Below are 21,870 nucleotides of genomic sequence, written 5' to 3' on the forward strand. Positions count from 1 at the left end.
ATGAGGATTAATTTGACAACAACAAGGGAGTTTAGCAATCTATACAGTGGAAGTAGTGTTAATGTGTAATGGTGTTCAGATATCATGACTTCAACATCGCTAATCCCTACACATAAAGACAATCTCCCTCATGATTCTGTTATCTTTGAAAATAAAAAGTATGATATAAAACAATAGCCCATCCTGTTTTTCAGTCTGCTCACTAAGACAAACATCCCATGCTATGGCTGCCAACATTAATATGCATAACACGCTGATCTAGTGGTGATCTATTCAACATAAGCGCTAAGAGCTGCACTGTTACATGTCATCAGTAATGCGTCTGACCAAACAAAACAAAGAAGCCAGAAAAACACACCCAGTTTACTTTAGGGAGTAATTGGATAAATCATCTGTAATTTACTTGATAATAAAATTTTAAAGATGCTATATACACAACATTAGCAGAGGATATGACTCTACTGTGGGTCTGTTGTCATGTTACTAAATACAGTAAGTCAAGCATGAGGTACTCTTGTCCTTATGGAAGAACTTATTAAAACAATGATGAACTGTGGTTTCTAAACATATTCATTGTTTTAATTTAGTCAATTGAAACTATTTTAACATGATATAAATATCGAAAATCTTTTGCCTGAATTATTTTTAACTTAAAGGGGTTTGGCTGTATACATATAAGTTTTCTTATGTGTCTCTTATCAGGTGACAAGAAGAACTGCCCATAAGGGCTGTGCAGCCTTCAAATGAAGGCCAGGAGAAGTTTTTGAAGTTGAAGGCGATGCATGCCTGATAGCCACATATGATTCCAGGGTTGTGTTAGATAGATAGATAGATAGATAGATAGATAGATAGATAGATAGATAGATAGATAGATAGATAGATAGATAGATAGATAGATAGATAGATAGATAGATAGATTGATTTTCATTTTGAATTTGCAAATTTATCAATATTAATGTTAGCTGGGATAGGCTCCCTGAACCGGATAAGCGGAAGAGAATGGATGGGTGGATATACCACTATTAATACAGAGGCAATAGGAACAGCAACAAATAAATAGATAATTTTTTAACTATAAAAAGAATTACGTGAGCCTCTTATTTATGTATTCATTGTGATCCATTTCAAGGTATCCAGTTAATGCTGTATACTGCTGTATGCATTAACTACACAATACCGGTGACATTTTCAGAAATATCGCATCAACGTACACGTTTTTTTTCTACGTCACCGCACCAAATGATTGACCGTGAACCAGAGCGAATCCGGTGTCTGTCCGTTTTTTGCAGGAACCAATGAGTGTGCGAGAATCCTTATTTCCGGAAGTAGAAACTCACTGTGCTTTTGAGCTACATTTTGGGGGTAAACTGTTATGATCACCGCTACTAAAATGGACAGAACACCTTTACGTGATATTTTTAGTAGATGTGGGTCCACTTTATATTGAGAAACGTTCCAAAATGAGAGAATATTAGTGTTTTTTAATCCACGTGGATTCCGCGTGTCTCACTCCTCACCACTAACTGCCTTTGATGTACCCAAGTTATTATATGCAGTCATTTCTGGTAGTTTATATGTGATACCCTCAAGTTAGCGGTCGCCTGAATGTTTTTTGTTTTGTTTTGTTTTTAGCCCCATGAGTAGCGAGGACTCGGAGCAGCAGGTCGGGGACTCAGAGGTGGGCATGAATCCACCGAAGCGTCTCCGCACCGCAGAAACACTGACAGGAGGCACAGAGCAGGAGGCGGAGAAGAGCACGGTGGATGTGGTGGGTGATGATCTGCACAAGATCAGCACTGACATTAAGGAGACCAAAAGAAGTGATATGGCAGTATTGCCACTCCTTAATAGTTTGTTTATTGAGCTAATGGGCTTATCCTCGTCTGTATGTGATGCGGCACAGTTGCAAGTTGTCTAAGAAGAAATATTCTTTGCAGCAGGCTTGACTCATATGTAGGCCTCGAAACTCTTAACAGGTGGTGATTCCACTTAAAGCAACTTTGAAGACTAGTGGTACTTTTGAATTGTATATCTAAGAGTAATGTACATATTCCCTATAGTTATATCAAAGGAAGCATTACAAATGCTAATGAAAGTGGCCTCTGTTGAAAGAATGTGCTACACAATCAGCCACAGCGTTTAAACCAATGGACAGTTAAAGAGAACCGTTTATACACACAGCAGCACGGTGGCATGGTTGCCTCACAGCAAGAAGGTCCTGGGTTTGAATCCACCATATGGCTAGGTCATTTCTGTGCGGAGTTTGCATGTTCTCCCGTGTTTGTGTGGGTATAAACACACATATATATATATATATATATATATATATATATATATATATATATATATATATATATATATATATAAAATGTTATCCACTGGGAAACATTGGTTTCTGGTATTCTTTTGTGAACTTAATTTTGACACCCACACAACCAAGTACTCCCCTAGCAGTATATGCTCACATATGGCTCTAGAAAAATGAGAAAGTCCCAAAAATATTGGCCTGATTTCTAATCGTAATAAGCACCAACAGAAGGTGTATAAAACAAGCCTGATTAATGAAGACTGTGCCCCACACACCCACAGGACCCACTGTTCACTATTAGCACCAAGCTCCACTGGACACCCCCACAAGTCCTCTGTCCATACTGTACTGTGTCAAAGTTGTTTTGGCAGTTCAGCACAATATTAGGCAGGTTGTTGATGTGAATGAACTTGTTCCTAATATACTGGAAACTTTGTTCACATAAACACTGGCCGACTACTTATTTTCAAGTTACTTAATCATAGTGCTTTAACTTTTGTCATTTTCATGCCCTTTTGATTTGAGAAGTGCTGCGGTTGCAATTTTACTCATTTTCAAGATCACTTCCCTCCTGCACTTCCAGTTTTATACCATCCTTCTCGGTTGTTGTTTTCATGGTTGCAAAAGCAGCAGCTGAACTGAGTGTAAACTTTCTCTTTGTGTCTTCTGTGCTCAGAGTATCATCATGCCAGTATATAATGCATCATGCTGGCTGGATGAGTGTCTACAGGCCATATTGCACCAAGACTTCACTGGTTCCATGGAGCTGTCGGTGTTTGATGACGCAAGCACTGTAGGTTTGTATGCATATTTACACAAGTGAATGAATAAATCATCTCATAGTGTGAGACATCAGTTGTGTATGTGTGTGTGTGTGTCTTTTAGGATGACTCCAAAAAAGTGGTGGAGGGTTGGAGGGAGAGGCTGGAGGCAAGGGGCATCTCAGTGGTGATATCTGGTCACAACTCTGATCAACCTAAAGGAGGTCAGTAACTGTTGGGGTGTTGATCAGCAATCAGTCCCCCTCTCCCAGTCACATTATGTGACCTCAGCAGTTTGCTTTATAAGTGAACCTGATGACCTTAATGAAAGAATAGACCACCAAAAGAAACTATTCAGGAAATGTTAAAAACTGCAAATTAAAAACAAAACAAAACAGCCTTTGAACATGTATGTAGCATGAAAGTCCATCTTTTTCTGATGCATTCAGCCATATTTAATGTTGTCCAGCTGTCTTGGGTATTGAAGACGGCTCATAACCTCTCTAGTGTGTATGTAAAAGTAGAGGAATAAAATAAATATAAAAATAAAATCAGTATAGTTAAACATAAAAGCCAGCCATCCAACAGACCTTATACTGAAACAAGTGATTAAACCAAACACTAAGGCAGAAGTTCAACAAAACACAATCCCTCCAAAGTACAGTGGAAGCTGCTGAGCTCAGTTAACAAGAAGGCAGCTTGAATGTTGCCAAATTGGCCTTCTGGCAGTAAATGAGCCATTTCTAACAGATGGGCCCAGCTGATCAGCTGTGGGATCAGCTGCACTGAATCTGCACATTAAGCGTTTCGCATTGATTTTCTGGGTTAAACATCTTTCACCGAAATGGTGTGCAACAGGCTTTGAAGTACTTTGTTTGATGGCTGTCAGAAGTGTTACCCAGTCACAGCCCACTGCATTCAAATAAACAGTGCAGACAATAAATCAGCTGTCGCTGGTGCAACAACAAATCCTCCTGAGACCCAGAAGAAGAAAAAATGTTTGAATATTTACTTTTTTTTTTTTTTAGATAATTTAAATTTTGTGGTTGAAAGAAACATGTTCCTGCAAAAATGTTTTCAAAATTTTTATTTATTTATTGATTTACTTTTTATCTTCTGTCCCTTGTAGTGGGCATCAGGTCTTGTGGAGATTTTTTTATTAAATTCCATTCTGCACACCTAATACTCACCTAAACCTGGGTTGTTAAGTCATGTCACCCATGGCACTAACAGTGATTATGGATGGTATGAGGGCTGAGTGAGGCAGACAGTATTTTCCTCAGAACTGTGGAAGGGGAGTCATACTTAGTGCTGTCAGGAGACGAGGTGGAGGAGGGCCAGACATTAGAGCAGGAAGGTGAAAGCTCACACAAGGACATACCAGCTTTTCAGGAGCAAAATGAGAACACCCAACATCCATTATGGATAAGAAGTATTGTGTAAGCTGGGGCTCTGAAGTTGTGGGATTTGGTTTCTCAGTTTCAGGACTCCTGCCTGTGAGGGGACTCTTTCCACGGTCTCAACAGATTGAGGCAGCCTTGTTTAAGAGAGGATTCACTATCCAGATGGCTTTATTCTTTCCCCCCTTATCAGAGGCATCGAGATAATTTGTTACTTTGATGGACTGCCTAATCTTGAAGAATTTGTCTCAGCTTGTTGGCTATAACTAGGAACCAGTAAATTTGGATCCTGGGTTATCTGAATCAAGCTCTGAGCACAGATATGCTGAAGAATGTTTTCAGCTCCAGTTTTAATGCTGCCTTCAGAAATGAGCCGTTCCTCTGGTTTGTGTGCTGGCATTTTTTTTCTAAAACCTGATAACCTGTTTTGTGTTTGATGTAAGCCCTGCATTATACATTGCTTACTATTGCACCAAAAAGTTGGTATGACCTTCTTTGAACTTTCACCTTCCTGCTCTAATGTGTGGACTTCCATCCAGCTCATCTCTTGACAGGTCTAAGTGTGACTCCCACCGATCTGAGTGAAAAAGTCATTTCTGACTCCTACCCTCTGCCTCCTGAAGTATGGACATAGGTTGAAAATGTGGGGCAGTCGGTCCTGCTGTCCACTACAGAGGACACTATAAAAGGTTTTGTTTTGGAAGTTGTAAAATTTCTGTACATTTCTGGAATCCTACGAAATCAAAGTTAAGACTCAAATTGAAGGAACAATTAGATTTTTAGCAGTGGAATAATAATCTCTGCAAAACTAATGTATCACTTAACCGCCCTTGTGGCCATAAAATGTGGAAGCTGAAATTCCCGTCATTTTGAAAAGAAAGTCTGTGTGCTCTGTTAGTCCAACGTCCACAGTGTGGCATCAATAGAAGGCCCAGTCTTAGATTGCACTATTTATGCGATCTAAGATGCATATAGTTTGCATAAATGGTGCTTGATATAGAGGTCTCAGACTCATGTCCCAGGAGGATATCAGGGGCCATTTTTAATCTGGTCCCTGAAATCTTCCACCCCATGAAGAGTGTTGGAGTTAATCTTATGGCTGTTTAATTAAGGAGAAGTGTGGAAATAACAACTGCAAGCTTTGAGAGGCCCTCTCTTTTTCTGTGACTGAAACAGGAACTACTACTCAGAATCTGCAGCAGTTTATACTGATATCAGATGAATTGTTAATGTCATGCCTGTCACTTTGTTGAACAGTTTGCATATTCTGCTACATTACAATCTGCACTACAATCTAAACCCCTCAAGCAAGCAGAATTTTTTTTAAAAAATGAGCCCTTACTCAAATGCTTACACACCATTGATGTTTTTTTCATGTTGTCGCATTTGATGGTTGACTAAGAGTACCAGCACACATGTAACTGTGTGTCACAAAGGCATATGCAAGACCATAAGAACAGATAAGCATGCAGTGTTCTTTTGTCTTTCAGTGGGATATGCAAAGAATAAGGCCATATGTCAGAGTCGTGGACAATACTTGTGCTTTCAGGATGCGGTGGGTGTGACCAAGTGTGCTTCATATCTTTCGTAACACATTGCTGTACATTTCTGAAATCCTACAAAGTTGATACTCTCACAGTTAAGACTCTCAAATTGAAGAAACAATTTGAATTTTGCAATAAAAATCACAATATCTGCAAAAAATGTAGTGAGTCCAAAATAATTAAGTCATGCTGGTGTTTTCAGTTATCCACAACACACATCGACACATGCAAACACAGACCTCAGCAGCCCAGTTACCGACTGATAGGCTGAACGAGCTGAGAACATGTAAGGAAAATGAATATTTGACATACTTGGCTCTGTTTTTGACACGGTGCTTTGTAGTTGCTTATCTGAAGCACTCATCTGTCAAAGCCAAAAATGAAAGATCCAAACATCTGAATTTCTGAACTCTGATCGCCTCTGGCCATATTTGCTTTTTATCTTTTTGAGTCACATTATATGAAGTCGACTGTTTTCTGCGAACTCCTTGCAGGAAAAAAAACCCCAATGCCTGTAAGATAGCTTTATCAGAAAGCAGTCAGCTTCTTCTGTTTATTCCTTCGCATTTTTTTCTGGTACTGCTGCTGATATACTGATGTGTTTTTACCTCTTAAACTTTAAATTTAGCCTTTATCTTAACCACATAGATAAGCTCTTCTTCTGTGTGCCTCAAGTTGTTTCATTATTTTGTATCTGTCATTGCCGTTACAGAGAGTAAAAACAAGTTAGTTCTTTAGTAAAATTGTACTTGATGATAAAGCTATAAAAAAATTACTCTGAAAATGCAATTTAAATTTTTTTGACAAAGCTATATTATATTTGATCAAGTGCAAATGAAGAAAAAAAATGTATATATATGTATATATATATATATATATATATACAGAATACATATACATATATATATATATGTATATGTATTCTGTATTTGTTGTCACGTTACTGATTATTTAAGTGGCAAAAACATTTAAGATGATCTTTTTCTTTAGGATGACATTATGTTGCCCCAAAGAGTTCGTCTGCAGTACGATGCATCATTCTGTCACAAAAACTCTGTAAGTTCTCTCTTAAGAATTTTTTGCTAATAAATTAATTCCTTTTGTAGTTGGGGAGATTGACGGAAACGGAAGGAACTGAGAATAAAGCGGAGAGAAAGGGAGAGAGAGAGACGAGAGAAGAGAGAGAAAAGAGAGAGAGAGAGAGAGAAAGAGAGAGAGAGAGAGAGAGAGCGAGAGAGAACGAAAGAGATGGAGGGATGCGTAATCTATAGAGAGAGAGAGAGAAAGAGAGTAGGAGGAAGATGCGAGCCGGATAGGATAGAGATCGAGAAATGGAGAGCGAAGAGCGAAATAAATACGGCGCGAGAGAGATCTACCCTCACTCTAGCTATCCTCTCCTCTCTCTCTCTCTCTCTCTCTCTCTCTCTCTCTCTCTCTCTCTCTCTCTCTCTCTCTCTCCTCTCTCTCTCTCTCTCCCTCTCTCTTTCTCTCTCTCTCCCTCTCTCTCTCTCCCTGTCTCTTTCTGACAGTCTCGCTGTTTATGCTGCCATACAGTTGGTATCTAGAACAGTGCGAGTATCTGGTGTTGGTGCTTTCATTGGCCTGATCGTCCAGGGGTTAAAGGTCAGGCGTGTGTGGGAAATGAGGGAGACAGAATGGAGACAGCAGGCTTCTGTCCTCCATAAACAACCTGCCCATTTCTGTTATGACTGTAATTTTTTGTGATTCTGGGGGAAAATAATGGGATCCTTTGTTTTTCAGTTTTATATGATCTCTCTCTCTTTATATAAGACCTCCTCTAATTCTGATTTACTTCTTTCTTCATTTTTTTTTTTTTATGCTTGAATGTGGCTCAAAGGAAACATGATTTAGATAGATTTTGAAACAGTAGTTTGGCTTAGTTTGGCCAAGTGTATTAGGACTTTTAGATTAATTATTAGTTATTCTGCAAATAATGTCTTGATTGTTTTATTGTGTGAAAAAGGCTTTTTACTAAAATCTCTGGAAATCTGTGTTTTTCTGAGCAGCATTTCTGTAAAATGACTGAAAATATTTTGAGTGCCTTGGAGTGAAAATATTTATTTTACTCATAAAGGTGTGTGTGTGTTTCCATGATAGCTGATTGGCTGTAGAGTCCAGCGGGTGCCAGAGGGGTCTACAGAGCGTTATACTCGCTGGATCAACACACTCAGTCAGGACCAGCTCATCACACAGGTAGATGCATGCAGCTCATCAGAGTATGTTTTGATGCTGACAAGTGTGTGTGTGTGTGTGTGTGAGAGGTCACGTGACAGGCAGCTACTAGGTCAGTTAGAAACAGGATACATACCTGCTGCACGCAGTTTCCACGGAAATGTGTTTGTGGACTGCTGAGAGGACGGCGCATCACTCCTGACCTCTCTGTCTGTCACAATCGCAGCAGAGGAAATAGGTCACGCTGCCAGCTGTCTGATGAGGGCAGCCAGTAGTGGAAGCTGGTGACTGTGGAAAAAGCTTTGAGCTCTGTGTGGAAACAGTTTCGCTTCCAAAAGAAATTTAGTGCCTATTGTACTATAATCCTGTCTGAAAAAGTTGGGTATTATTATTAAATATGAAAACAGATGAGTCTCACTACTCACTAAACGTATAAGCTTCTGTGCTCCTTGTTAAATTTTGTATATTGAAGGTACCTACAGTCGTGTAAAAGAGTTTTCAAAGGATTCTGCAGTACTGTGAAAAACTAGCCCATGATTCAGTACCTTGAAGAACACCTTTTTCAACAATAACTTGCAGTAATCAGTTTCTGTATGAATCTCTCACATCATTGTGAAGGACTTATAGCATATTCTTTGTGACAGTGTTTTTCCAGTTCATTGAGGTTTGTGGGCATTTGTTTATGCACAGCTCGGTTAAGGTCCTGCCACTGCATTTTAATCAGGCTAAGGTCTGGACAATTGCAACACTTTGATTCATTTTTATTAATCATTCTGTTGTGGATTTAGTGCTGTGCTTGGGATCATTGTCCTATTGCACAACCCAATTTGGGCCAAGCTTTAGCTGTTGGACAGATGGCCTCATGTTTGACTCTAGAATATTTTGGTATACAAAGGAGGTCATAGTCATAGTCATGACTGCAAGGTGCCCAAATCATCACCCCCTACACCACCAGTAGGTATGAGATGTTTGTGCTGATATGCTGTGTTTGGTTTTGTAACCACATTTCATACTGTGCTTTATGGCTGGACATTGATCTTGTTTGTCCAAAGGAACTTGTCCTAGAAGTCTTGTGCTGTCATGTTCTTTTTAGAGGGGAGAGGTTTTTTCCTGGCAACCCTTCCAAACAAGCCATACTTGTTCAGTCTTTTTCTAATTGTACTGTCATGGACTTTAACATTTGACATGTTAACTGTTACCCTATCAGGAGGAACCAGAGTCTGGTCATGAGCCTTACTAATCACTCAAAGCTGTGAAAGATAGCAAGGTGCTCTTGGTTATAATCCAGGATGTCATGTGTCTTGGCCACATTTCTGCTGTCATTTGTGACTTTATGATTGAACCAGTTTTAAAAGTTAAAACAACTGTGTCGTCTTGTCTCTCCATACAAGCCCTCCAAATAGATAGAATTAGTGTTACATAAGGAACATAGTGCTGTTTATTGTTATTTGGGAGTTGTGCTTTTGAAGCAGCTTTGAAATATTTGTTTGAAAGTGTGAGCAAGTGAAAAATCTGTGCATAACACCTTTAGAGTGAATACTTTCCCTATGTTAAATAGTCACATTATTCATGAAATGATAAGAGAGCCAGCGATACAAAAGTAAAACCCCTAGAAGTATGTATTTTTCTGTAAAAATGGAAATCTGCTGTTTCTGACTTCACAAAACACACTGTCACTAAGGATACAAGACAACCTGGACTGGCTCACTCTGTCTAACACACACACACACACACACACACACACACACACACACACACACACACACACACACACACACACACACACACAAGGTCTGCATAACTCCTTAGCAGACATTCCAGGATATTTATGTGATATTAAGTTTCATGGAGCATGAGAATGAGATCATACATTGATTCTGCAGGCTTAAAAGCCACTCCTTTTCCTTCCCCTTTTCTTTCTTGACTTTATCTGCCTTTGCTTTTACTTTGTGGGCAAAGAAACAGTACTTAAGGCAGTTAAACTTAAGATCTACACTGGGCATTGCTTCTTTTCCTTAAGCATTCATCTGTAGGGCATTAGATATGGTTATCCAAAATATTCTTTACCCCACTGATTACTCACATTCACCCTAACTCTCTCTCTTTCCCAGAACTAGCCCTTATTCCTCTTATTCATGCTTTTGGCCACAGCTTACATCTGCAGAATGTTGCAATATTACTACAGAAGGGCGAAGAGATGTACGTAGGCGGACACACACATGCTCATGCACTAGATTCTGTCCAGCTGTTCAGCTGGCTGAATCCAGATGTTTTGCACAATTATCTTCATCTGTGATGCATTTCTGTCATGCAGTCATGTTTCCACTTCAACCATGAACAATCGCACAAATATAAATGCATATACACACAGTGTGTGAAACGCTGTATTGTAGCTGGAGGGAGAAGTAGATCAACCTGAAATGACCTTTAGATTCAATACACGAAAATATTACTGCTACAAAACACACACAAAGAGGAGGAACAAGGAGGAGTGGGGAACCGAGAGGGGGCTGGGCACTGGTGTAACAAATGAGTTGGTGGTTGCATCTGTAAAAAGAAAGAGAAATATAGAGGCCATAATGCGATCCTGATGTATTAAAGAGTTTTGCGGTCAGAGAGAAAATGAGAAGCCAAAACAAGCTCATTAGTCAAAGAATCATATGCGAGAGGATGGAAATGTGTATCCTTCCCCTGCACACTTCAGGAAGCACACACACTGCTTTAAGAAAGCACATGTGGCTGCACTCTAACCTATTTTGTTTTCAAGATTAGAACTCAACGTTTCTTGAGTACAACTTGTTACTTAAAAGCTACTGGGAAGTTTCTCAGAGCCAGTAGCTGCAAAATCCATTACACATTGTGCAAGTTAAATTGCACAATGTCTAAGATTTAGTTTATGGTTTATATGACTGTATATACAATAGGCCTCTTTATTAGGTCATTCTATTTTCTTGGACAACGTACTGCTACAGATGTGCCACAAAGTGAACATTTATGAAGTTTATAATATGCTGTCAGGGAGGTGCTAATGAAACTGTTATTATTGAGGCCATCGTGTTGTTGTGTCTGAATTACATTATATTGTATGCATTATTACACATTATTTCAAACAGTTTTCTTCCTTGTATGGCATATGATTCATTGTTTATAGGTTGTTTGGGTTTCAGGTATACACCTCCCATGGGCCCACAGTTGTCATGCCAACATGGTTCTGCTCACGGGAATGGTACCTGAAGGTTGGGCCATTTGACGAGGGAGGCAAGGTGAGCATTCTTACCCAAACTATTCCCCAAACTGAGTCTTTAAGGTGTTAATAAATCCAGCATGAGTTCACTTTCAGATATCGTGGCTCGTATAGACTGAAAAAATGACAGAAATAATAGTGCGCAGATGTGATTGGTCACCTCTGTACACCTGACCAATTATTTCATGAATGTATGAATTGGTTTTGAATGTCAGAAAGAATTCCCCAGATGGGAAGGAAGGGGTTTTCAGAAGCCGTACAACCAGCTGGTCATGCACATGTTTTGAAGCATTTAGCCTCTCACCCTTACTCACATAAGCTGTTTTCTTGTATGAACACTGAAAATCCTGGGAAAGTTGTCTAAAGTTGTCTAGTGCACTGCTGAAAAATGATTTAGAAGTGTTTTCACTACTAAAAATAATCAGTCTCATGTACGACCCCAATAAATCCATGTTTTATTCACAACAGAACATAGAAAACATAACAGATGTTTAAACTGAGACATTTTACTATTTCATGAAAAATATGACCTCACTTTGAATTTGAAGGCAGCCACACATCTCAAAAAGTTGGGACAGGGTTACAAAAGGCTGGAAAAGTAAAAATCATTAAACAAAAAACAGGCAAAGTACACCCAGACCTGTTGAGCAGCTGTAATCCTATATCAGACAATTCAATTCAATTAAGTTTTATTTCTATAGTGCCAAATCACAACAACAGTCACCTCAAGGCACTTTATATTGTAATGTAAAGACCCTTCAATAATACAGAGAAAACCCCCAACAATCAAATGAACCCCTATGAGCAAGCACTTGGTGACAGTGGGAAGGAAAAACTCCCTTTTAACAGGAAGAAACCACATACAAAACCAGGCTCAGGGAGGGGCCTGAATTCTGAAGGCTCTGCTTCCAGCCAATGAAGAAAAACCAATATGGGAGAAATCTGCTCTCTCTTTCTAGTCCCTGTCAGTACACTAGTTGCAGCATTTTGGATCAGCTGAAGGCTTTTCAGGGAGACACCATGTTTCTGAGCGTTCTAGGGGCGAGTACAATAACGTCCGTTTTATCTTAATTTATAAGCAGGAAATTAGAGGTCATCCAGGTCTTTATGTCTTTAAGAAATTCCTGCACTTTAACTAATTTGTTTGTGTCATCTGCTTCATAGATAGATAAAACTGGGTATCATCTGCATAGCAGTGAAAATGTATGCTATGCCTTGTAATAATACTGCCAAATGGAAGCATGTATAATGCCAACAGAATTGGTCCTCGCACAGCAGCCTGTGGAACTCCATAATTAACCATAGTGTGTAAAGAAGACTCCCCATTTACATGAACAAGATTCTATTAGATAGATATGATTTAAACCACTGCAGCACAGTACCTTTAATACATATGGCATGCTCTAATCTCTGTAATAAAATGTTATGGTCAACAGCATGGAACACTGCGCTGAAGTCTAGCAGGACAAGCACAGAGATGAGTCCACTGTCAGAGGCCATAAGAAGATCATTTGTAACCTTCACTAATGCTGTTTCTGTACTGTGATTAATTCTGAAACCTGACTGAAACTCTTCAAATAAACCGTTCCTCTGCAGATGATCAGTTAGCTGTTTTACAACTACTCTTTCAAGATTTTTTTTTTTTTTTTGATGAAAGGAAGGTTGGAGATTGGCCTATAATTAGCTAAGACTGCTGGGTCAAATAATGGCTTTTTAAGGAATGAAGAGAGTCCAGCAACTGGTCTTCTCAGTTCCCAGATGTTTGTGGACTGTTGTTAAAAGAAGGCTCAACTTATTTGTCATGTTGCTGCTATCATAAAAAGAAGATTTCTTAATATTGCAGATTTTCTTAATTTGAACATTTGATATGTTGTCTATGTTCTACTGTGAATAAAACATGGGTTTATGAGATTTGTATATGATTGCATTGTTTTTTATTTACATTTTTCACAGCCCCCAAATTGGGGATATAGGGTGGGGTGCTGCCCACATAGGAAAGACACAGGATGACTAATCATTCACAATTTGCTGGATTATTACTTGTGTTATTCTCACATTTTTGGATATTAGCACAATCTTATCACTCTTGGACTTGTACTAGAGAACTGGTAGGTTAAAACCATCTCATCTCAACTCTTGTTGCATGTAAAAAGTTTTGGGGGTTTCTTATGTGTGAAAGTGTCTTTACATTCACCTACCTCTCTGTTCCTAGGCTTTAAATAAATGGTAGGCATTGTCACTGTGACATCACCCAGGACTTCAGCCATTTTGAAGCCTTAATGTTAGAATTTGGCTCTAGCCATATTGGATTTTGGTAGTCAGAATTTACCAAATAAACAGGCTAATGTTAGAATTTCAATCACCAAAATTCAAGCACAGACTTCTTGGGTTGTCTTTTTTTTTTTTTTATAGCCACATAAGCAAATCCTATTATTTGTCAGATAATTCCGTGTAGCCCCTTAACTGGCAAGGGCCCGGTGACGGGCCGTTTGTAGTCCCTTTTATATGGCAGGCTAGACCCTCCCATTTTTAATTGACACGTCATTCGGCCAATCATGTAACTGGCTGCACCAAATCACCTGACAAAGCTACGTGACGCCCTCTGAGTATTATTGGCTCTGGGAAACCCATTTCTTAACATGATTGGCCGAATGAGGTGTCAGTCAAAATGGGCGGGTCTAGCCTGCCATATAAATGCACTTCATTGGGCCCGCGGACCAGACGCAGCCGATTAATAGGCTATGAAATGGGTTGTTCAGAGCCAATAATAACCAGAGGGTGTTATGTAGTTGTTTCAGGTGATTTTATTTGCTGCCAGTTAAGGGGTTAAAAGGCACCAACACTACAAATATCTACCATTCAAAAGAGTTCAGTGACTCACAAATATAGTCAGAGCCTAAACTGAGCTGATCAACAGAAGCAAAGACTGTGCCTGATTAAATATAGCCAGTTCTCTGTCAGCATGGTCTTAACAATTTATAGCAGTTCTCTATTTACAGAAAGTATTATCACGCTATAATAATTCTTCTTCTTCTTCTTTGTTTCCAGGGAGTCCCAGAGGATCTTCTCTTCTTTTACCAGAGTCTTCGTAAGGGAGGGGGCCTGTTCCGGGTTGACCAGTGCCTGCTGATCTATCGTTATCATGAGAAAGCAACCACTCACTCCGTAACAGAGTCAGTCCAACCATCATTCCTCTTCAGCTGCATTCACACACACATACTTGGACATGGTGTTGATCCTCCACCTACTCACAGCTGCCCACTGGCATCCCAGATTTTCTCAGGGCTCAGTACTCTTACAAATCTGCACCCACATACACAGACACATGTTTTGGTAAGCTTGAGATTTTCAGACTATGTTTGTGGAATTTCAGTTATTTTCCCAGTGTATGAATCAGGAATTTCCATGCGTTTTCTTCTCTCTGTGGAATGTTCAGTATCTGTCCGATTGTGCTGGGAGGGAATCGGATCTTGTTGCAAACAGTAGTGTGTGTGTGTAGCTGACATTTCTGCCGTTGCCTGTGCCTCTGCTTGGAGTCTTTGCAGGTGCGTGGGTCTGCCTCTAAATCTAAAACACCAAAGAAAAAGGTCTTTCCTGCCTTCTCTCCTCTCACCACCTAACCTTTCATTCCCTCTTTCCTGTTATCCCACCTTCCTTCCCTCTTTCCTTCCTTGCTCCCTCGTGTCTAACCACTACTCATATATCTGCCCACATTGACGCACTCCTTCACTGATCGTCCTCCTCTCTGTCTTCATCTATCATCTATTTTTGGAGGTCTATTTCAAGCTAGAGACTACTTTCCACTCTCCTCTACTTCTGCTCCTTCCCATTCACTGCCTACTTCCTCTCTTTAATGAAATGAAACCATCATCTTATTTTTGTGTATGTCTGCCTTGCATATGCATGTAATTGGAGATGTGCTGTATGTGAGGTGTGAAGTCTTTGAAAAGATACTGTCAAACAGTAACTAAGGTGAGAGCCTTGCTTACACAGAAATGCAGTGTTTATAAATGAGATGGGAAAGTTTATGTGTAGTTAATCTCTGCCATTTTGCTGCCTTGACTTGGAATCAAAGCCTGTATAGAGAATGTATAGCAAAGGAATCTGGAGACCACCTGAGCTCCACGATGGTGGTGGATTTGGGTTTGTTTGCCATATGAGGCCCACTGCTTGAAAAATTAAGATGACATCAAGATAAGAGTGTGACATGTTTCCTGTCTGTTTGATTTTGCACTATTAGTGCCTCTGTGCTATATGAGTAGGAGGGCTTGAGAGGACAAACAGAGCATAAAGACATATCTAATTTTGAAGGCGGATCTGTGTGTGTGTGTGTGTGTGTGTGTGTGTGTGTGTGTGTGTGTGTGTGTGTGTGTGTGTGTGTGTGTGTGTGTGTGTGAACCCTGTACACAGTGTGCTTGGTTTACAGGAAGTCAAGCTAATTTACATACAGAAAATTTTCCATCTTCTTAAGATAACAGACTACAACTTAATAAATGCAGCAAATGGCACGGAAAGGATCATTTAAATATGTGGTTTTAGCTTTCATTTCTATTCACTGTGATCATTTACAATAGAGAACAATGGGGAAAAAAAGACAAGCTGTCTCAATCAGACAGGTTGGAAACAAACTGACCAATGTTTCATCGATATTAACACTGGTTTTAGGTAGATCTAAAAGAAGGTTGATACAAAATTGTACATGAGGTGAGTTCAGAAAGTTCAGCGACACCCTCCCATAAAAAAAAATAAATAAATAAAAAAACATACTGGATAAAACTTAGATGATATCTGTTTTATGTTTATTATGTCTGGCAGCTTTCAGCATGGTGACTATTTTTAGATCACTCACTGGAACTTCTGTTTTGTACCCTTACACTTACACTTACCTCCTTCAATGAATGCCAGAGCTCTTACATTCAGTGAAAATGACAACTGTTCAGCTAAAATGTCATTTTAAGGAATAGGATGAAGGGATCCAGATCTGGTGAGTAAGATCAGTGATTAAAGAAGATTGTGTTAGTGTTCTTTTTATGTAATTTGAATGCAACACATGTCACAGTTCAGGTCATTTATGGCAAATGTTCTCTCTCAAACACCTCAAGAAGTTACAGTCGAGCTCTTTGTTTGATCATTTGAGATGAATTAATGATGCATAACTGTAGGAATGTCAAAAAAAACAACAATCATGTTCCTAGTAATGCTCCTGATGTGAGAACGCTGCTGTTAATTCTCGTGGTCATGGCCAGCTCATGTCACGAGTAATGATTCATAATATGAAAGTTTGCTCATTTTGACACACAAGGAGTTATTTGATCTTTGAGGCTCAGTGTGAAATCGCAAATAATTCTGATGAATGGGACTTCCAGCAAGAAATCTTGAAGAAAAAAAAAAAAAACAACAGCAGCCGCTAACGTGGTTTAGAGCGGAGCTTCTCCCAATATTTTTAACCTCCTTTAAAGTGTGCAACTGGTTTCTCAAATATAACTGCATCTCAGAGTTTAAACTGTGACATCGTGCCCAGTTTAGACTTTTACTTCTCATCTGGCTGCTTTATTTCCAGAGAGACTATTTGGAAGCTGCGAGTAGACTTCCTGCAGGAGAGAGTTCTCAGCCAATGGGAGAGCTTCACCATATGGAACGCTGGGAAACAAGGCCGGAAGCTGTACCGATCGCTTAGCCTGGCTAATCAGAAGAAAGTATGTTACCTTCAGAGAAACACTAGCCAAATCAAATTGTTTTCTTTCTCTCAATAAATAAAACTGTTGAAGAAAGTTGTGAAATGTGTGTCTGTATTCAGTTTCATTCTGTTGTGTCAGGTCAAAGCGTTCTGTGATGTGGATGAGAACAAGATCCAGAAAGGCTTCTACACATATGAGGAATCCAAGGTGAGATTATTTTGGATCTTGTGTGTTACAATAAAAAGGTATCCAAGCTGGCTTCATTCCAGTGATTCCAGTCATTTCTATAAAGCTATTATCAGCTTTTATAAATATCGCTTTTTTTTGCTATATCTTTCCTAGGAAAGACCTAAGCCAAAAATTCCAGTTCTGCATTACAAGGATGCCTCCACCCCTTTCATCATCTGTGTCAAACTGGTGAGCAGAAAGTATATTTGTGTGTTATGTGTTTGCTGTTTCTAACCATCTGTGCCTCAGGTCTGTAATCTGTGTTAACAATATAATGATCAAGGGTGTGTGCCGAGTACAGGACATAACACACACAAACACAGGGGAGGCTGTCAGGAAATGGGTAGAGACAGCAGCCTGATCTTTAATCACATGATGCTTGAACAAACATTTCATGTTTTTGCCACTATTCAGTTTACATGTATCATGTGTCATGGTTTATGGTTTGTGCTCTACGCTCCACGATCTTGGGAGAACACCTACAACAATGGTATTGTTCATTGCATTTCAATAAATGATACATGCAGCTGCTGTTGTTGTTAAATCACTTAATATCCATTTATCACCCAGCCAAATTCAGATTCAGATCTCTGTTGACCAGCCCACCCCCCACCCCACCTCGGGGGGTTGCAAATTGATCAATTATGGGAATTGGGAGAAGTAATCAGAGTCAGAGGACTTGGAGACCTGGACCCAATCATTCTCTGTCTTGTTCTCTTTGACATCCACATTTACAAACACCTGGACTCAATCACACTTGGTTTACACCCAGGTGTCATTTGTTATCAATTAATGTGTTGCTTTCAGCTTTCTCACAGACTGTTTAAGCCTAAATTCATGTAGGTTGGCCAAACATCTTTTGTCATTATATAACCTTAAAGCCTGTAGTCTGTAGTGTTTTGGGGGCAAAAATAAGGGAAAACTCCTCCTGAATCTGTTCAAGATTTTGAAAATTTAGCCCATGATAGGAGAGCATTTTCAGAGACAGGATGTTTCAGTACACTGTTCTTCAGTTGAAGATGCACATGAATGTCCCTTTAAATGGTGGAAAGCCTGATTCAGTGGCAGAAAATCCTGCTGGAAAATTTGATATTCCAGCATTGGCAACAACTGCCTGCACTGCAAAGAGAAATTTATTAAAAAGAGAGTTAAGCATAGTAATGGTAATTGTCTGATAATAAGCACATTAAATGTGTCAATATCAGCAGAACACTTCAGAGGTACAGAAAACTTTTCCATTGCCTCAGCCTCAAAATGGACTTAAAGCTTGCTGTTCTTTTCCTGCATAGTTAGTCTACTAATTTTCAATTGTAATCAAAGATACATTTAGCTATATAAAAAAGCTGGATGACACAGTGGAATGACTTCACCAGTGAGTCAAGTGCCAAGCCCATCAATCACCTATCAAAAGCCTACCAAGCTTGTGTTCCACACACAAATATATATATGAGCGTGAACATATGCATATTCCTGTGCTCATCACATGGGAGAAGCTTAAAGACAGAGGTGGAGGAAAAGGCAGTTTTCTCAATTTTAGTCATTTTACAGATTTCTGTTTGCTGCTGCTTTAAGTAAGAAGCACAAAGCCAAAAGAATTTTGAAGACCGCAAAGCCTGATGGTTGATTTTAGCATAGACGGAAAATTATAATGTCTGTTACATAAATTGTCTTGTAGAAATTTTGGCCTTCTGTGATTTTTTTTTTCTGTCCCTGTTGTTTCTTTCATGATGTTTTTTCATTTGTAGGACATGACTGGAGGCAACCTGGAGGAAAATCTACATTCCTTGCAGATGAAGGAAGGAATAGATTACTATCACTTCAACTGACTGTTCAGGGACATGAAGGTTTGCAGGTTTAACAGGCAGAGGAATGCAAAGGAATAGATTAAAGTTACATATAAGCTCAGAAATAGACAGGTAATAGCAGGAAAATAGTGAACACTGAAATTGAAGGAACAATAAGTAAAGAGTGACACCGGACTCATATAAGGTTTGTATATTGCATAAAAATGATAAAATTACTTTTTGCTCAGCCTGGAAACTGCAACAGTTACAAGCTGACACCTTTGAATTTCCTTATTTAACATTATATATTTGTTTAATACATACAAAATGTACATAAAAGCTAAAATGGAAACAAAGTAATTTGGTGTTTCACATGGATTATGGTGCAGAACATATTTATATTTTGTATGGATTAAATCAAAGAAAATTTTTTTTTTAATTTGTTTTCAGCTGGTCACCCCCCCCCCCCCCCCCCCAAAAAAAAAAAACAACAACATAAAACAAAAACAAAACAACTGCATATAAAAGATGGAAGTAGCCAAGTCTTCCAAAAAAACAAAAACCAAAAAAACAATTATACATGAACTAATGGATGACATTTTAATGTCTCTTTTGATATGCAGTCTATTTTTAGCATAAACATTATATAACATGCATGTAGCTTCCAAGTTCGAAATTTTAACCCTATAACGCTGATCATGTCGTCTGTGGTGCAGAGTAATTCAAAACTGCCCCCGTTCACAGACTTCCAGCAAAAATTACTGTAATAACCCTATATTGGTTGCAAAGTGCAATTTCTCAGTTTTCAGGAACCGTTTGAATTTTTCCAGTAGGACATATGGTAGCGTAATTACAGTAATTCAAAGTTCCTTTGATGAGCCGCCTCAGTGGTGATACGCTCGGTGTTAACCAGCTGTTCACGGCAAGTAGGGGAAGGTAATGGGTGCTTCAGCAGCAATCGCTGGCATTATAAGGTTAAACTAATATGAACATGTCTTAAAACCTGCACTCTTTCTAAAGGCCACCAGAAGGCAATAGCTGTGACTGCAGTCCTATAGAACAGCCATTCCCAAAATCAGGAGTGCTGCAGCCTGCTTAAAAAACAGAAAATCCCATGGGCCCACCCAATCTTAAATCTTAAATCAGTAAAAGAGAAAATTATATATTTCCTTATAGATTTTATTTAAAAAAAACAAAAACAAAACATAAACAACACAGGCTATGAATTGCTAGTGCTACGCAGTCATATGTAAAGTGCTAATATGTGACCAGTTGCCATTGGGACACAAACTTCAGTACAAGAGCAGTAAATTCAGATCAGAGTACTGAGTAATATCACAAAATAATGCCTTCCTATTACCAGCTTTAATTCATTTTCATATAAATAAATATATTTATATAGATATGTAACTGTACAGAGTTGTGAGTAATTTCAAACTGAATGTATTACTGCGACCCACCTGCAGTATCTTTGTGGCCCACCAGGGGGCCCTGGGCCACATTTTGGGAATCACTGCTGTAGAAGTTTAAATAAAATAAAAATGTCTCATTCCTTTGTATGAAATTTAATTGAAGGTGAAAAACACAGTGAAAAATAGCTGCCACTTACTGATTAAAGGCAGCCTTAATTTGATTTAATGATTAATAAATAATTTACAGATTTTTTTCTATTATGAATATTTTGGGATACCAGATTGCAAAAAAAATTGTGAAAAAATAATAATTAGTAGACAGTGTTTATTAACCACAAATAAGTGTATGTTACAAGTGGTGTTGCTTTACAACAAAAGCCTAAAGGAAAAAAAAAAGTCCAGTATCCTTAAAATACATCTCCCCTTAGGTTTGAAATGGGGGCAGACTGACTGCACAGGGAGTCTGAGCCTGAGTCTAATCCTGTCACCACCACAGAGGACTCTTGATGATGTGCTGTTTGACCTCAGATGCTCCTGCACCATGTGGAGTATTTACAGAGCAGCAGAACCTCTGACCTTCTCCCCTGCAGTCACCTGGCTCTTCTCAAGCAGACTGACAGGAGGAACGCCAAGTCTGTCTACACTTTTCTTCCTCACTGAGTCACACATGCAATTCCTCTATCTCCTATTTCAACCTTCATGACCTTTATTTCCTTTCTCTTTGTCTTTTTGTTTTTGTTATAAAGAAATCCTAATTTACCTACAGACTAGCTGAGCGGGGCAGCTTGACAGTAGTTGTTGAAGAAAAGGAAGGAACACTGAGCTCATGCCAATTAAACACCACTTCATACTTCCCTGCAAAGGAAGAGAGCAGTGATGCAGTGAAAGTGAGAGAAATGGTTTTCAGGCTACTTCAGTGTAGATTTCAAAAGTATAAAGTAAAACCTTTATACTTTTTATATGTTGAGCTAAAGTGTCATCACTACAATATATAAAAATTAAGAAACACAATATCTACAAACACATTTTGGGATCACAGTTATAGCTACTCTGCTAAATAATCACATTCAACAGGAGCATGTTTGGATTTAGCTTCAGCTATGTGATGATAAACTCAATTAACCAGACGATGGTTTTGTCCATCTCTAGTGTCTCTGTGGGTTTGACAAAATAAATAAAAATTAAAAATTTACATTCACCAACTGTAAAAATTGTGTAGCCTATATGCTGAATGTGTATAAAAATGTTTTTAATGTTTCAGCTGTATACGTGTCATGGTTTACATCTATCGCCTGGTGCCTGATCCTCTTAATTTTGC

General features: G+C 38.9%; 1 protein-coding gene across 8 annotated transcripts; it reads left to right on the forward strand.

Annotated features, from left to right (window-relative positions):
- The first annotated feature begins 1,307 nt into the window (after positions 1 to 1,307).
- On the forward strand, positions 1,308 to 21,816 carry qtgal (queuosine-tRNA galactosyltransferase). Of its 8 annotated transcripts, XR_004020313.1 has the most exons (15): positions 1,310 to 1,427; positions 1,633 to 1,768; positions 2,985 to 3,101; positions 3,194 to 3,293; positions 5,960 to 6,024; positions 7,004 to 7,069; positions 8,132 to 8,227; positions 11,374 to 11,469; positions 14,499 to 14,623; positions 17,011 to 17,146; positions 17,267 to 17,335; positions 17,471 to 17,545; positions 19,102 to 19,200; positions 20,981 to 21,184; positions 21,299 to 21,816. XR_004020313.1 is itself a non-coding variant. In XM_030736369.1 (14 exons), the coding sequence occupies exons 2-13, from the start codon at positions 1,637 to 1,639 to the stop codon at positions 19,180 to 19,182; spliced, it is 1,158 nt and encodes a 385-aa protein (XP_030592229.1). In that variant the 5' UTR covers positions 1,308 to 1,362; positions 1,633 to 1,636; the 3' UTR covers positions 19,183 to 19,200; positions 20,981 to 21,816. The 8 variants fall into 8 exon arrangements, 6 of the variants coding, with proteins under 6 accessions (XP_030592229.1, XP_030592113.1, XP_030592343.1 ...); XM_030736369.1 differs by having other exon boundaries at positions 1,308 to 1,362; positions 20,981 to 21,816; XR_004020302.1 differs by having other exon boundaries at positions 19,102 to 19,345; positions 20,981 to 21,816.
- The last annotated feature ends 54 nt before the right edge of the window (positions 21,817 to 21,870 follow it).

This window comes from Archocentrus centrarchus, chromosome 1 (genome assembly GCF_007364275.1).
Source record: "Archocentrus centrarchus isolate MPI-CPG fArcCen1 chromosome 1, fArcCen1, whole genome shotgun sequence".
Classification (NCBI taxonomy): Eukaryota; Metazoa; Chordata; class Actinopteri; order Cichliformes; family Cichlidae; genus Archocentrus; species Archocentrus centrarchus.

Bases quoted from the DNA above. Each gene is read 5' to 3' on its own strand.
- qtgal (XM_030736369.1), top strand. From the start codon at position 1,637: ATGAGTAGCGAGGACTCGGAGCAGCAGGTCGGGGACTCAGAGGTGGGC. The intron at 1,769-2,984 runs GTGGGTGATGAT...TTCTGTGCTCAG, and splicing joins AGAAGAGCACGGTGGATGTG to AGTATCATCATGCCAGTATA. The intron at 17,336-17,470 runs GTGAGATTATTT...TATCTTTCCTAG, and splicing joins ACACATATGAGGAATCCAAG to GAAAGACCTAAGCCAAAAAT.